Source organism: Erithacus rubecula, assembly GCF_903797595.1.
Source record: "Erithacus rubecula genome assembly, chromosome: 8".
NCBI lineage: Eukaryota > Metazoa > Chordata > Aves > Passeriformes > Muscicapidae > Erithacus > Erithacus rubecula.
Window position 1 is genome coordinate 27,400,092 of NC_136659.1, and position 15,362 is coordinate 27,415,453.

At 38.5% G+C, this 15,362-nt stretch overlaps 1 protein-coding gene across 2 annotated transcripts in view; it reads right to left on the reverse strand.

Annotated features, from left to right (window-relative positions):
• The window catches only part of MYLK (myosin light chain kinase), a 190,201-nt gene that overhangs the window by 164,645 nt on the left and 10,194 nt on the right, over positions 1-15,362 (reverse strand). The window contains exon 2 of one of the 2 annotated variants that reach the window (XM_079311011.1): positions 13,077-13,151. The exons of the other annotated variant lie outside the window; for it this stretch is intronic. Within the exon in view, the coding sequence (XP_079167137.1) occupies positions 13,077-13,151 (75 nt within the window). The remainder of the gene's footprint in view (positions 1-13,076; positions 13,152-15,362) is intronic. 2 annotated transcript variants of the gene reach the window in all.

Sequence of the window (15,362 nt, forward strand, 5' to 3'; positions counted from 1 at the left end):
CCAACTCAGGTGACTGCAACAGTTGCTGCTCTCTTTCAAACATCTCTCCACAACTCCCAAAGCTAGAAAGTTACTCACAGAAAATAGAGTATAACTGTGGTATTTGTCCAGTCCCCAAATTGTACCCATTTCTTTTGAAGGGGAAGTCTATCTCACTTGTTTAAAAGTCGTGTGTTTACCTATAGTTCTATCATTTTCACCAGGGCAGCATTTTAAAACAAGACAGCCTTCTTAGGAGGGCAAAAACATCTTTGCTCCCTGATGGCTTACTTAGGGTTGCATACATTTACCCTGTATATGAGCTGTATTTTAATGTGCCTGGTCAGGGAGGAAAGCTGTCACCCCTGCACCTCCAGAGGAGTGTGAAAGCTGGACTATGACACAAACCACAAAAACAGGCAGTGGGCCAGATCCCAGAAAGCAAAGCAATTCTCATTCCTAAGTACTTGCTGTTTCCTATTGACTGCAGTGGGAAACTTCCAAGTTCCCACTCCCAGTCTCTGGGACAGTAGCAAAAAAAATACACAATTTCTGAGCACAGCACTACAGAGGTCAACAGATCTGCATGGCAGCTTCACCACACTGGCTCACACCACTAATGGGACACTGGCATTGATCTGGAATTCACTCATGGCAGTTACAGACTTAAACAAGCAAACTCCAGAAGAGCCACATCTCAAAGGTATTTTGCCCATGTGAAATAAAATTGTCTGTCACTTGTCAAGGGAGCTTTACAGAACTAACAGCTTACAGCATGACTTCCTTCAAATTCACAAACATGAACCAGAGCACCACACTTCCATCCCTTCCATGACAAAAGCAGGAAATTCCCCCCCACCCATTATTCCAGGGGAGGAATATTTAGTACTCAAAGTGGAGAGAAGCATGGGTCCCAATTAGGCAAGCAACAGCTAAAGTACCTGGATAACAACAATAAATAACTTCAATAAGCAGATCTAGAAAAGGTTTCCAAGATGATTAAAGCAACAGCAAGTGAAACGGAAGTGAATGTATAGATGCTACAGAAGGTAAAACAGAATTAGGAACAGCATCTCACAAAGAAATAATTCTGATGAAATTGATGGAGCCACACTGAATGGATAACTGAGAAAATCCTGGATGAAGTTCTGGCAGACATGGCTACTGAGAGCCTTGATGTATGAAGAAAGCAGTAGAGAATAAATTATAGGATGTAGTTTGATCATTAAGTACAACGTTACTAAACTATCATGTCTGTAAATGAAGTCAGACAGTCAGAGATGTTGGAAAGCAAGCCACAAAAATGTCCCAATGTCTCATTCTTATGCATATCATATCTCTAGTGACCATCAGTAGCACTTGCCTTGGGAAAGAACACAAAGCCAGAGTAAGCTTACAGCAATTCTTTCCCAAATACACCCTCCTGGCTTTTGGCAGTCAGCAGTTTATGGACTTAAGAAGTCAGACCATCATGTTTCATAGTCCCCGAGTTTAACCTCTATTAATTTAACCTCATCCTGAACCCAGTTTGGCCTTCCTGACATTTTATTGTAGTGAGTTCCACAATCAATTGCACATGACTTGTATTAAAATTAAAAAAAAATTGAAAAAAAAAAAAAAGACAATTTGTTTTAAGCTTGTTGTTTGAATTTTACTGACTTTTCCATTTATTCAAATGAAGCTATGTCTGATTACTCCTTGTTTACCCTCTCCACATAATTTTTAGTTTTACCTCCAACCAAGATTCGTGGTTTATTCTGAACTTTGTTATTTGGCCATCCCTGGAACTGACAGTTTGAAAGAACTATTCACAGTAATGCTAAACCCCCTTGTTCTACATAAGAATTTGAATTACATCCTTCATTAACATATTGCATGCAGGTTCTCAAATTCTTAGTTGTATTTATTACTACAATACTCTCTGATAATCAGTCCAGAATTAACCCAGACACAGTTCTCAGCACCAGCAATGCTGTACATGTAGGTGAACATTCATTCCAATTCCATGAAGTTTTTCAAGTAGAAATTTGGTTTGGGAATAAAACATATCATGAACTGGTTTCATTCCTTGCACTCATAGGTATTTGTCATATAGAGGGACAAAAATCTGCCAAAAAAAAAAAAAAATCCCTCAATTTCTTACAAGTTGATTTGTAATGAAGAGAAGCCTCAAGAAAAGCTGTGTGTTCCGTTCTCACTGTTTTTTTCCCCTTCTCCAAGAGCATGATATATGGATACAAACCAGTAGCCTCAATGCTTCACACACACACACCTCCCAAGTTAACAGAAAAGATGAAAACCAGCTGTATTCTAATTTGCCTCTGTTCTAAGCAATTCCCGCATTTATCAATATTTCATCTAGATTTTTTTTTGGCACCAACATTTTCCATATTACTTAAAGGGGAGACTACAGACAGGAGGGAAGAACATACATATAGTTCCCACACAAAAGAAAAAAAAATATGCTGCCAGATTTTACATTGGGACACTTGCTTTGCAAGATCATTCACTGCCTTTTATGATTTTTCTCTCTTGCGACAGCACTTCCAATAATTTTCTCATTTTGAATAACCAGAACAAGCAAAATTAATATAGATTCCTTTGGAAGTAGGAGAAAGTTTCTAATTCCCTAGTTCTTCAGTGTTAACTCAGAGAGATTCACCAGTTTTAATCCACTCCTAAAACCCAAATATACTTCAAAGGGTGTTTGGAAAAGATTGATTTTTGCTCACCCACTGAGAGCTTCCGGGTTCTGCACATGCAACAGCAGGTTCTGAAATAGCAACAGGAAACTTCTGAGGTACCAAATCCACAGGTGGAATGCTGCTTGCCTGGCCAGCAAGTGAGAGAAAAATACTCCTAGAGGCTCTTGGAGGGCAGCTGTGGTTTTATCCTGTGCAGCAAATCCACAGAGGCACTCGCTCCATCGCACAGGCGAGGGCTCTGCCGGCTCCCTGGTAACCAGCTCTCTGTTTTGTTGACCAGACTGTTGGAAATCATTTGGGAAAGAAAAGCATGACTTGGCAGTAATGCCTGGACTCAGAATACATGAGTTGTGCCACTATCTGTTTCTGTGAAAAGGGGTAACTACAGTGACCTTTGTCAAGGTACTTCATCTTTCCAGGACAGAGTTCCTCCTTTTTTACTTCTAAAAAGATGGGACCTTTGTGTTTCTAAGTGCAAACTCCTTAGCCCAGGAGGAGTGTCTGTTGTTAGTGCTTATAAAGCAACATGAACATGTTTCTGATCTTCAGTTCTGAGCGACCTTGGATCCACACTTCAAGTATCAGCTGTTACCACTGACAACATTCATCTACTCCTTCCTGCCCCCTACCCTCTCTTCTCATATTCTTACCCTTCCCTTTTTAATAACTCTAGTATTCACCCAAGCACAGAGGGATCTGGATTAGGACTGAAAATAAAATCACATTACATTCAAAAGGACCCAAATATGGAGTTTGAATATCTTCCTCTATTCCAAGATGTAACTTTTCAAAGGCCCCTCTCTACATGGTGTCTTAATAATATATTCTAGGTTAAATTCCTGAAATTCTTTGTTGAGGAGAATAAGAGATGTAGGACAATATCATTTCCATGAACAGAAAGATTGTTTGTTGCATCAGAAAAAAATCTCCACATATGAAAATATGACCAAATATGACCAAATATGACCAAAATGTACCATTACTTGCTGAGATCCACAATAGTGCAGAATTGAGATGGTAGAGAGAGCTTTAGAAACTTTCCAATAAATGAGCTGTCCACATTTATGAACTGATAACTGGTGTTACGAGCAACCTGGTCCTATAGAAGGTGTCCCTGGCCTCAGCAGGGGGTTTGGAATGAGATGATTTATAAGGACCCTTCCAACCCAAACCGTTCTATGATTCAATGAAATGGTGAACAGAGTGCACCAGTCTTCTGAGATGCTGTAGAAGGTCTTTCCCTTATGCAGGGATTAGGATGAAAGAAGAAAAAACCAATAAACATCTAACATAATGGTTGAGCCCCAGGAAATGTTAGCTGGAAAGGATCTCTATGCATCCCTCACCCAAAATCTTGCTTGAAGCAGAACTACCTTTGACAGAGATTCCACAACATTTCTGGGCAACCAATTTCAGAGCTGCATTATGCTCATAAGTTTCAACAGGAACCTTTCAAGCTGCAGCCTGTGGACACTGTCCCTCATTATTGCATCTGCCACTATGAGAAAAGCTTGGCTGTTCCACACTTGTAGCTCCCCTTCAAATAATTGTAGGCTGTGATTTGACTGACAGCCGAGAAGCAAGACTAAATATGAAATCTTTGTAAATCCAGCAGTAGAGTAGGATATACTCAGCAATAAAATGTCTTTGAAAAGGAAATAGCAAAATTATTAGAGAGTTAAGAGTTAAATTTTCAGTTTATTGCTAATTTAAAAGTTTTTAATTAAATACAAAAATCACACAGTAAAATAATGTCTTCCATTAAAAGTAGAGTTTAGTTAAAAGAGACATTTTTTCTTCCATGCTATTTGAAGAGAAATAACTTTTACCCTAGTGGCTGTGATTCCCAGATCTCAATTCCTCCCAGGAAATAAAATAAGAAATTTCAATGTAAACTTTTTTTGCCCCTTTAATATAGGAGTGGAAAAGGGGAAGAATTTAATGAGTATTATCTGCTCTGTTGGCACTCAGAAGAGCTATGATTGAGAGAAAAAACACCCCATGGAATATGTAAAAATGGATTTCATTACAAAACATAATTAGTTCCTGCAAAAATATACATTTTTAATGAATTCTTTTCCAAGTTCAATGTCACCATCACAGTCTAAGTTATATACTCAAATCTATGCCATTACAGAACATTTGTACTAGCCTGTTTCCTTAACCAAAACAAACACACACTCTAACTAGAATAGTATGTGTAAAGTTAGAGTGTTCATGCCAAGACACTGCACTTTCACTATTATTTGCTTTTCTTCCCTCTGCTTCTGAGTACCTTTGGGATGTGTCTTCATAAAGCAGCTATTGAATCAACATACAGAAAGTTAGTATTTTGCAATGTGCATTCAAGTTACTTTAAAGGTAAAATTTTGGGTCAACTAAAGGTAAAATTGTGGGTCAACTAACTGATTTTGGGGAAAATTTAATATATTTACCTTACTAAAGCCAAAACTCCTCCCTAGGCAATTCTCCCTAACTCTTAAGGTCAAGAGTGCACAACATTCCCAATTCAATCTATCTATTTTCTTGGATGAAAACAGGTTAATGACCAAATCCAGACTAGATGCAACTCCAATGACTCCATATGGTCTCAAACACTTTGAGAATAGTCATGGTAATGATAAGCATGAGCTGATCTATCCAAAGTATGAAGCTGCTCATGTTTGAGTGAGAGTTGTCTTGACCTGGCCATTCTCATAAAAATCAGCACTTTTCTACTGCCTCAGTCTTCTGTGCAATGGACTCAAGCTGCTGAAGACCCATAAAATTTTTTTCTACCATTTTTCTGCATATATCTCTCTTACTAGGTTGCTTATTCAGCCCATATTTAAAAAGTTGAAGTCCAAGAACTGCTGCAGTTTTAGTCAAAGATGGTGGGGTTTTTCAAGAAAGTGCATCATAGTTTAGATAGAGACATGACTGCTATGCTTTTAGTCTTAAAATATGTTCTATACAGCTGCAGCTTAAGGCATTTGTGCTTATTTGCAGAATATGCTTAACTAAGAAAAATCTTCAGAATAACAATTTTGAGAAGAAAAATGGAAGGAAGAACTCAAACACCACAATATTTGTTACATGAAACAGCTCTTTTCTAACCAGAGCTTTACCTTCCTTTACAAAGCGAAAAACATAAATTAGGAAAACAAGGTGATGCTGATGCTTGGTGAATTTCTCAGTGGCTACAGGAAGATCAGGACAAGGGGCAACACAAACCATGAAATGTACCATGTTACCCTCACAAGCAGCTCACTTAGATTAGTGCACCTATTTATCAAAGGAGAATAAACAAAGACATAAAGCAGCATGCATACTTTAATTCCACACTGGTCTAAAGTGTTGTTTTCTTCAGTAGGCAAGTAGGGGTGAAGGTGTTTATTCCTTTCCTCTAAACACTTGAATGCAATTTTCAACAAAATGACAGTAAATTTACAGAAGTAAAAATATGTGGAGAGGGCATGTGAAATGCAGCAACCAGGAGATGGAAGGAAGCAGTAGTCTGCCAAGTCACTAGCTTGTCTAAGCATTGTTTTCCCCTCACCACCTTTTTCCCCAATCCAACTAATAGGGAAAAACCTCAGACAACCAACGGGAGCATCCCCATGGATGTCTTCTATAGAGTTCATCTGCAATGGTATTCATGTCCCTCTAGGCCTCTGTTTGAACATTGTCACTATGGAAACAGATCTCTGATGCCCTGCACCTTATCAGGCCTTCTCTATTTAAATTCTTGTGTTTTCAACAAAGCCATCCACTGAACCTCAACTAATCCAAGATTCTGTTAGGGCTGAGGTTTTTGCTTGGTGGGGTTTTTTTTGCCTTCACTATCGTGTCTCTTCCAAAAGGTTCTCTCTCCCACTAATGCCATCTGACAGGCTTTATTTGACTCACACCTCTTCAGTTCCTGACTCAAAAATATTATGGCTACATTTATTGCCAAACAGATTCTATAGGTTTTATTCCCCCCCTCTTGCCCCCCAGGGTACATAGATTTCCATGAAAATTCCACTCATTCAACAGCAACTTTTCATTTTGGTTTTAGTTGTTTAGAATCTGCCTGCATCTACCTCAGATGTGCCTGTAAGTTCTCCCTAGAGCATTCCTAGGTTAGAGGTATAAAGGGTCACATCTCTGTAATACCAACAGTTTATCAATTCCAGATGCATATGGAATCCAAAATCCTGTGTTTACAAATTCCAAATATTAGAATACTTTTGGGGAACAGAGAACAGGAGGGGAGCTGGGAAGCATCAATGTTACATTATGCAAATGAAAGAAGGCAAATCTGGGCTTGACCTCACTGCATCCAAATCTGGTACACAGGCAAGAACCAAAGAAATTATTCTGCAAGCTAAGCAAATGTTAATCCTGCAAGTGCCCCTGCAGTAGTGATTGAAATTCATCCTCCAGTCCTCCACCTAAGTAGACAGGAGACAAGCATTATTCACCTTTTGAGTTTTTAATAAGGCAAATAACTAATTAGAAGTGAGGTTCCAAGAGACATTTTTAGGGGACTTTCTGATACTTTCTAGTATGAGGAGAAATGGAATCTTACCATTTTAGATGAAACTTCGGTGCAGAGATGAATGGGAGTTACAAAACAATTTTATTTTACTCTTTTATTACCTTAGGTATTCTGGGCTGGCTGAGGAAGCAGAAGATATAGCAACACAGTAGCCTAAAACATGCTGTGACTTTCACAGTTCCCAGGGGGACTGCTATAAACATAGAGACAATTGCCACTTTCCATGGAAATGAGCTTCAAAGCCTCTATGACTTCCACTGGGACAAAGCACCTGCCTGTGTGATGACACTTTACTAAAAGGTGAAACTGGAAGAACATGCCTCAAACACTCCCCTTCATAATTTTTACTACATTATTTTTAGGCTTTAATTGAGCAAGCTCTCTGATGGAAGCAGGACAGCACAATTCACAGGCAATACTTACTCAGTTAATATTTGAAATGGAAATAACTTTCAGGAACCTCACAGAAAACCTCATAGTTGCTTTCATGTGTTTGTACTGCAGACATGTATTTATTTTCTTTACTCTTTTCATAATATACCACCTAAATGCTTTTGAGAGGTGTAAAACATGACACATCACAGTAATGAACTTTAAGTAATATTTTGTACAGCTAATTTTGGTTTACTGAGGAACAAGTTTGAGGTACAGTCAAGGAGAGGACTAAACACACTGCTGATTTTTAGGAGCTTAAAAGTTGATATATCAAGTGAGTAACTAGGAAGAAGTGTGCTAATTTTTTGGCACAGCTCACTTTTCACTGGGTAAAATCAGGGCATTTCCAGGGACCATGGGCATAACACCATCAGTGCTCCCACCTCCCCTTGCACAGACAGCAAAGAAGCACAGTGAGAGGTCAGTGGTGCTTCTGGAGAGCAACAGGTCCACACCAAATGCTGCATCTGTGCAACCTAATTGGGCTAACTTCTATGTACACATAACCTCCAGGTAAATTTTGTTTCTCATAAACATCCTTCTTTTGAGTTTGAGCCCCACTCTTGCCAGCCACTGTTAACTGATATCAAACCACCAAAACCAAACAGAAAAATACTAAAATATTTCTGAGTACTGGGAGGATGGGATAACCAGAGCCATGAGAGTCATAGGTGCAAAATGAACAGTGAAGATAATCAGGTGGGAAACCAGAACACTTCCAATATGGCAGAGAGCAGCATCCCACTAAGTAAAGAACCCTAATTTCACCTAATTATCAGACTATGAAAGAGGTTGTAAGACACAGCCACTGTAAATAAGGCTGGACAGGCCCACCCTGGTCTCATCCACTGCAAGGACAGTGCTGGAGTTGATGCTTCCGTGTGCAACATTATCCCCTCATTACTTTGTGCAGTTCTCTCTGAAGCTACTGAAAGTTGTGCTTACATTTCTGAGGGCAGATCTGGGCAATTTGCCTCTAGCCTCATACCACTGAACACACTTCCTTTTCTCCCTCCCTGCCCACAACTTTAAGAATTACACCAGGAACATAAATCTCTATTTCAGATTTTCTTGGTTTAGATGGACCAAGCCAAGACATTCCTGCCCCTCTCAAACATCCTATAGCAATGAACCCAATTTCTTCTCCTATGGAAGAAACTATCCAATTGCACTCATATGTATTTTCTGTCCACATTAATTCCATTTCTTAATCCAAACTAGAGCAAGACTTGGGTTGCTTCTGTATTTTTCAGGCTGCTGTGGGTCTTCAAAAGACAATTTAAGTGGTGAAATTAATTTGGAACTCTGGTTTTCCTCAAAAGCTTTCCCACAGAAAGCTTTAGTGGTCCTTCCACTAGAAACTGATCACCAGGCAGTTGCCATTAGTTATGGCATGGACATATGGCCAGATATACACAAGACACAAATCATGCATTAGGGATTTAGCTGCTTTACAGCCATGGAGTTGGCTTTCTCACGTGGAGTCTTGTATCCATAATTTCAAACTCCTATGGCATTTTTGCTGATCTGGCTGTTAAAAGAAGCAAAGTGGAACTCAGGAGTAAAGCTGATGAAGGACAGGTCACAAATGGAATTTAAATGAAGTACAGAAATGGAACTTAGCCAAAACCATGAGCCCCTCCTTGCTACACTGCACCCTATCAGCCTAGAGGTATGGTGCAGAAGCCCATGTCTAAAAAGAAGCCACTACTTCGCAGTCTAGGAGAAAAAAAATATTTGCTGATTAAGAGAAAAAACAGGGTTTGCAGCATTGTTGATACCAGCAGTAGTAGAATCAGCTGCCAGTCCTTTTCGAATGAGGAGGCGCATTGCAATAGGAACCACATTGTCTCTAAAAAAATCTCAGAGAACATTATGAGCAAGTTGTCTCCAACATCTCAGATTTATAGCATGGCCTGGCTCAGAATCATTGCAATTTCAGAGCTTCCTCCCAACAAAAGCTGTTATTAAGGCCTGAAACTCTGGCCAAGACTTTTATTCCTATAGCAGTTTATTATCTTCCTCTCTTCTAACCCTGGAAGTTCAACATCACAATGCTCTCCCTAAACTGAATGTCAAAGTGTGTGCAATAACAGTTCAGAGCTACAGCATCCACCTCCAATAAAGCACTTTCTGTGCAAACCACTGAGAGCATGTGGGGTCTCAAAGTCATCAAAACACATTTCCTCATTCCACCTTATCTCTTCTGACATTAAAAGCAGGTAGGAAAGGAGAAAATTGTGCCCTGGCACGTCCATAGGCAATATCAGGCATTTATGTGGAAACAGTGTGAAACAGTGATGCAATGAAGGTGTAAGAAAAAAGTTTAGGGAAATTTCAGTGTAAGCTGTGATGCACACAACGAATGAACCATGCTGTTTGCACAGACAACAGGTCTTCCAGACAGCCAAACTGGTTTTCAAATAAGTTAGAGATAGTGAAGCAGCACAGCTTGCAAATCCCACCAAAAGTAAGCAAAAGTTTACCAAATCTGAATCTTTTCCCTTCAGGGAACTGAAACATATTTTTAGGACTGGGAAGACTCAGATCCTAAGGCAGAGCCATTGTGACACTCCAAGTCTCCCAGCTGATTCTTCTGCCCAACAAGTCTGCACTTTATATATTGATATATAGAAGAAATCCCCATGTAAGAAAAAGAAGATTAGAGGTTAATCTTTGCTTTAATAATAAAAGTAAGAAGCTACTTCACAAACCATTTCAGTCTCATGGGTTAAATGGAACCAGCTGTACATGTGGCTATCATGCTAACAAAACACTGTCACTAAAAAGAAGCAATTTCTTTGTGGGTCAGAAAAGTGGGTTGGACACTACACTTCTGTCACAAAGGGGCAGCTCAGTCAGTCTGACCCAGTGGATTTTGTCAATAATTCAATTTAACCCTTTCTCATCTATATCAAGCCTGATCAGTCCTGCCTGGCTGAAGCACAAAATACAGGAAGAAAATTCTAAGCAGTGGTGCTTCAGGAATTTTTAACAGCTGCTGTCTGCTTCATTGCTTGAACTCAATTCTCTGAATTAAATCCTGTGAAATCCAGTATTTGCCCCAAGAAACACGTCTGGGATTATCCCAGAGATTTCACATGCACAGGATACATGCAGCTTCAAAAAATAGCTCCCTGCTGACTGAAGGAGGAGCAGGTATTAAAGGACTCTTAAGTCTCTGCAAGCAATATAGATATCATATCCTTTTCCTGTGTTACTCTATAGACTCCAATAAATCTACAGAATTCAGCTTACCACAAGGCTACTGTTTTTCAGACCAACTGACCCAACGACTGGTATTTATTTGCTGAGACAAGCTCCATTAAAATAAAAAGTAAAAATCCACACTCTTCCTCTTCATCACCACAGAGATGACATCTTGTTGCCAATCTGCCTGCCAGGAAGCCATCTGGAAATAATATCAATACCACAATCTATAGGCATCCCTCCAACGCATTAATCAGGTCATTAGAGTTCAATACTGACAGCATCTTTAGGAACTGGAAAGGATAAAGCTGTGGTAATAAGGCACAGTGAAGATGGATCCCCAGGGCCTAGTCAGATCTTCCCCTCCTTTTTTCTTTAAAAAGCATACAGCATTAGCATTTTGTTCCCCAGTGTTTGGTTTAAATTTACCATTCTGGAGAACTTAGAAGCTCGAGCAAGGCCTCTCAGATTGACGCACAAACACATAATGAAAAATATCTTCCACCTCACTCCTGTCCTTAAAAGGACACTGAAAAAAGTCTGAAGATAATTAAATGGGGCATGACAATGATTTGGAGACTGGGATATATAGATTTAAAAAAATACATATATACATATATGCATATTACAGCCAAAATGCATGCAAAGTTCAGTTTAAGAAGGTTACAAGCTTTCTTATCACATAGAGCAGTATCTTCAGAGGAAACTCAGTAGTACCAGATGCTAAAATTATCTCAGAGACATACCAAAACCCAGGAGCTGGAAACTGAAGCTGCAGAAACCTAAATTTAAGAAGCATGAGGAAAGGTAAAAAATCAGGAGGAAAAAATAGTAATACAAGAAAAATGGCTTTATAAGAGATTCTGGTCTCCTATGTTTTTTTCTCAAGTGAGAAAAAAACCCCACATGACTTTCTGAGAGATTTGTTTTAACACCACCAGCTACTGAATATGGTACAGGATGAATGAAATGACATACATTTTTGAAAAGCAGCAGAGTAAAAGCAGAAGCACAGTAAATCCCCTGAGATTAAAGAAACAAACATATCACAAATATTCAGTTTTATCAGTTAAGTACAGCTCCCCATTAGAAAATTTATATACATATCTATCTATCTATATGTATATATGTAGATATACCACTGCACTAGAAGTAAGCAGCTGTTCATCATCTTGGACAAAACTCTTTAGGGGCAGTGACAAGGCTTTCCTCAATGTTTGCACAGCAGGCTGGCATAACATAACTCCCAGTTAATTGCTGCACTATGTAACTCCAGCATACAAAAGGCAGCAGTCAGTCCTTGTTCTGAGTTTAAGTTAACCAGAGCTGTTCAAAATCTGATACTGGACCTAAACTCTCAGGTTTACTTTTCATAAATTGAGATGAGATTCAATTCAATTTGTGAGACAGTTCAGAACTTTTAATTTCTCTAGTAAGCTTTCTGTTGTTGTTGTTCTGTTTTCAGAAGTATTTCTCTTCTTCCTACAAGGAAACTTCTAGGGCAGTTTTTCTATAAACCACATTCGAAAGATCTCATTTGAAGAAGAGAGTGCATAACTGTCACCTGGAAGGTGCAAGGTATACGGAATCTATGTAATAAGTTTAAAGGGTTATTTTTAATCTTATTTCTTTATTTTTTTCAGGCTACAAACTCCCAGAAGTAACTCACAGTAGTTTCATGTCTATTTTATAATAACCTAAAAGTGTTCTTGATCAGCAGAGACAGTAGAACAGGTATGGATAATAAGACAGAGTAAATGTAGTAACAGTTTCAGAAGCTGAATCTCTCATTTTAGAAGAAACTATTGTTTTGGCTTGCCACTTAAATAAGTACATATTTTTGAGCCAATTAATCCAGTTGAACCAATATTAAATTTCAAGTATGGGGGGAAAAAAATTGCACATTGGAGACACACAGTGAATTAGGTTAAAAAATTCACCGCCTAAAAATACTCCAGTGAGCTTCAGAAATTCTGCATGTCAAGCATGCAGTTTAAATATCTGATAATACCTAAACACTCCCATGGGTACATTTGCTTTTCTAAGTGACTTTCTTGGTAAGGTTTTTTTTTTTCAGGTACATTAAGGTAAATCTAGGCTAAGCCTGCATTAAAGGTAATGCAAATATGTTCACTCAGAAGTTTTAATCAGTGACCTCCTAAACTGATTTTAGAATAAGACAACTTTTCATTCAGACATAAAAATACAAGATTCACCTTTCTTACCTTTTTTTTCAGGCTTTAGAGAAGCCCTTTCAAACTCCTTTCTCTCTGATACTTTATTGCAAAGTGTTTTGAAACCTAGTGAAGAAAGTATTAATAACTGTATTTGACCACACCACTCATGAAACATTCTAGCTGAGATCCTACAAATAATCCAAATTAAGGAAAGTATTGTACAGTCAAAAATTAATTGAAAGCAATGAATTATTATTCTGTTGAAATTACTGATACCTAAGTATCAGACAAGTTAAGTCTGGCTGCAGTAGCTGCATAAACCCATCGATCCAACTGCAAAGTAGAAGATGGTCTCAAGATAACAATGAAAATCCTTCTGAAGCCTGGCAGTGAGAACAATACCACAGCTGAACCCTTCCACAGAAGTCAAGGACCACAAAAGATCCTGACAGCCACAGAAATTTCACTTGATAAGAAATCACTCAAGAGAATGGATTAGTCAGATGCAGGACTGTAAGAAGTATTCTGTATCATGAAGATCAGTTCCTCTCCATGACAAGCAACTGTTTCACCCAACATCAGTTCCTTTGCATGTGTCACAATGAAGTGATGAGGCACAGGTTTTCACCACAGATATTATTTCAGTCAGCTTTGATGAAGAAATTGCTCTGGACAATTTCATTTTCTTTTTTTTCCTGGTAACTAGAGAAGTATGGAAATCTGCTTCATTATTTAGCTCATCATAGATGGGGAACTCCTGTAACTCATCAGTAAAGTCATCACCTACAGTCAACATATATATTTCCAACAGCTTTCTGGTCTAGGAAGAAATGTAGTAGGCTTGAATCCAAGAGTTTCAACAATAAAGCACAGACACACAGTTAGATTTGAAGCAAGATTGGTCCAGCACTCACAGGTTAAGTAAACACTCACACAGATGAACTCTGCAATTTAGGTGTTTCCATTTACAGAATGTGAGACATTCTGCTATTAGCAGGGAACTGGATGTGCCTCAGTGGTTAAAAAAAAAAAAATCAAACAAAACCAAAAACACTTTAATCCTGTGGTCAGGGCAAAGAGAAGACAGTACCTACATTTATTCACCCACCTAGGTATTGTTGATTAATATTAGCTTCAACTAGTCAAGCATTATTAATCAACAATAACTTGTTTGCATATTTTGTTTCAATCCTGGATTGCATCTGTACAAGCAGCCCTTCAAAGTGCATCTGTAGAAAGTAAACACCTGTATTGCTCCTTCAAATGCATACACATGCTCTATGGAATAAGGACAACCCTGCAGTAATTGCACAGGAATGAATATAAACACACTTGAGCTCTTGTAAACATGTCCACAGAGACTTCTCATATAACCACTGAGTGTTCTCCTTCAGGTTTTTTTTTTTTTTCATTCTGCAAAACTGGAAAAGCAAGGCTATTTTTCTGTTGGGTGTTTCAAGTGCATAGGTTTTGAATTCTGTATATAATTTAGTCCAGGATTGCAGGAGTGCAAAATTTTAATCACCACTGCACATACTGTGTGCATATAAAAGGCAATAACATATCCAGCTCCATTAGCACCAGAACAGTTTCATACAAAGCTTGTGCCCTTCAGTTTTGATAGATGGCTTACACAGAGTTTTACAATACTAATAGCTGCTGTACACCAAGAATACATGAAGATGTTTATAAATACTCAGTATTAGTCCCTGTGAAAAAGAAACAGATGATATATCATTTTTCTACTACCATTTACAGTTCTCTAGTGGAAAAGAAACTTCTAAGTACAGGGACCATTCAAATCAGAGAAAGCTATAAAGGTTACTTTTTAAGTAACACAAAGAACAGCTCTGATGTAAGGGTCACCAAACAAAACCTATGTACAGTTACTTAATTTTAAGAAAGGGAATAATTTAAGGATGTGAACCAAAAAAAAAAAAAAAAGACACTCAAAATAAGCAGTTCAAAAAGCAGGAAGCCTCAGGGAGAGTTAGGAGAGTATTACAGGGCATAGGTCAGCTCTTAGAAAATGGATTGCTTAAGTAAAGACAGGGGAGCCCATAAAACATGGCAAGTAAAATATAAGCAGGAAATTAAAAGGGCTAAAAGATAATCCAAAAATTGCCTGCAAACAAAGATCACCGTGCTAGTAAACAGGACTAGAAATACATCAGGGACAGGAAACCAGCTAGGAAAAGCAGTCCCACTGCTGGATGACAAAGGTGTATAAAGTGCAGATGGGGATGATACAGCTGTAGCAGAGAAGCTCAGTGAATTCTTTACATCAGCCTTTACTGATGAAATCTTTGGGGAGATTTCCACACCCAATGCATT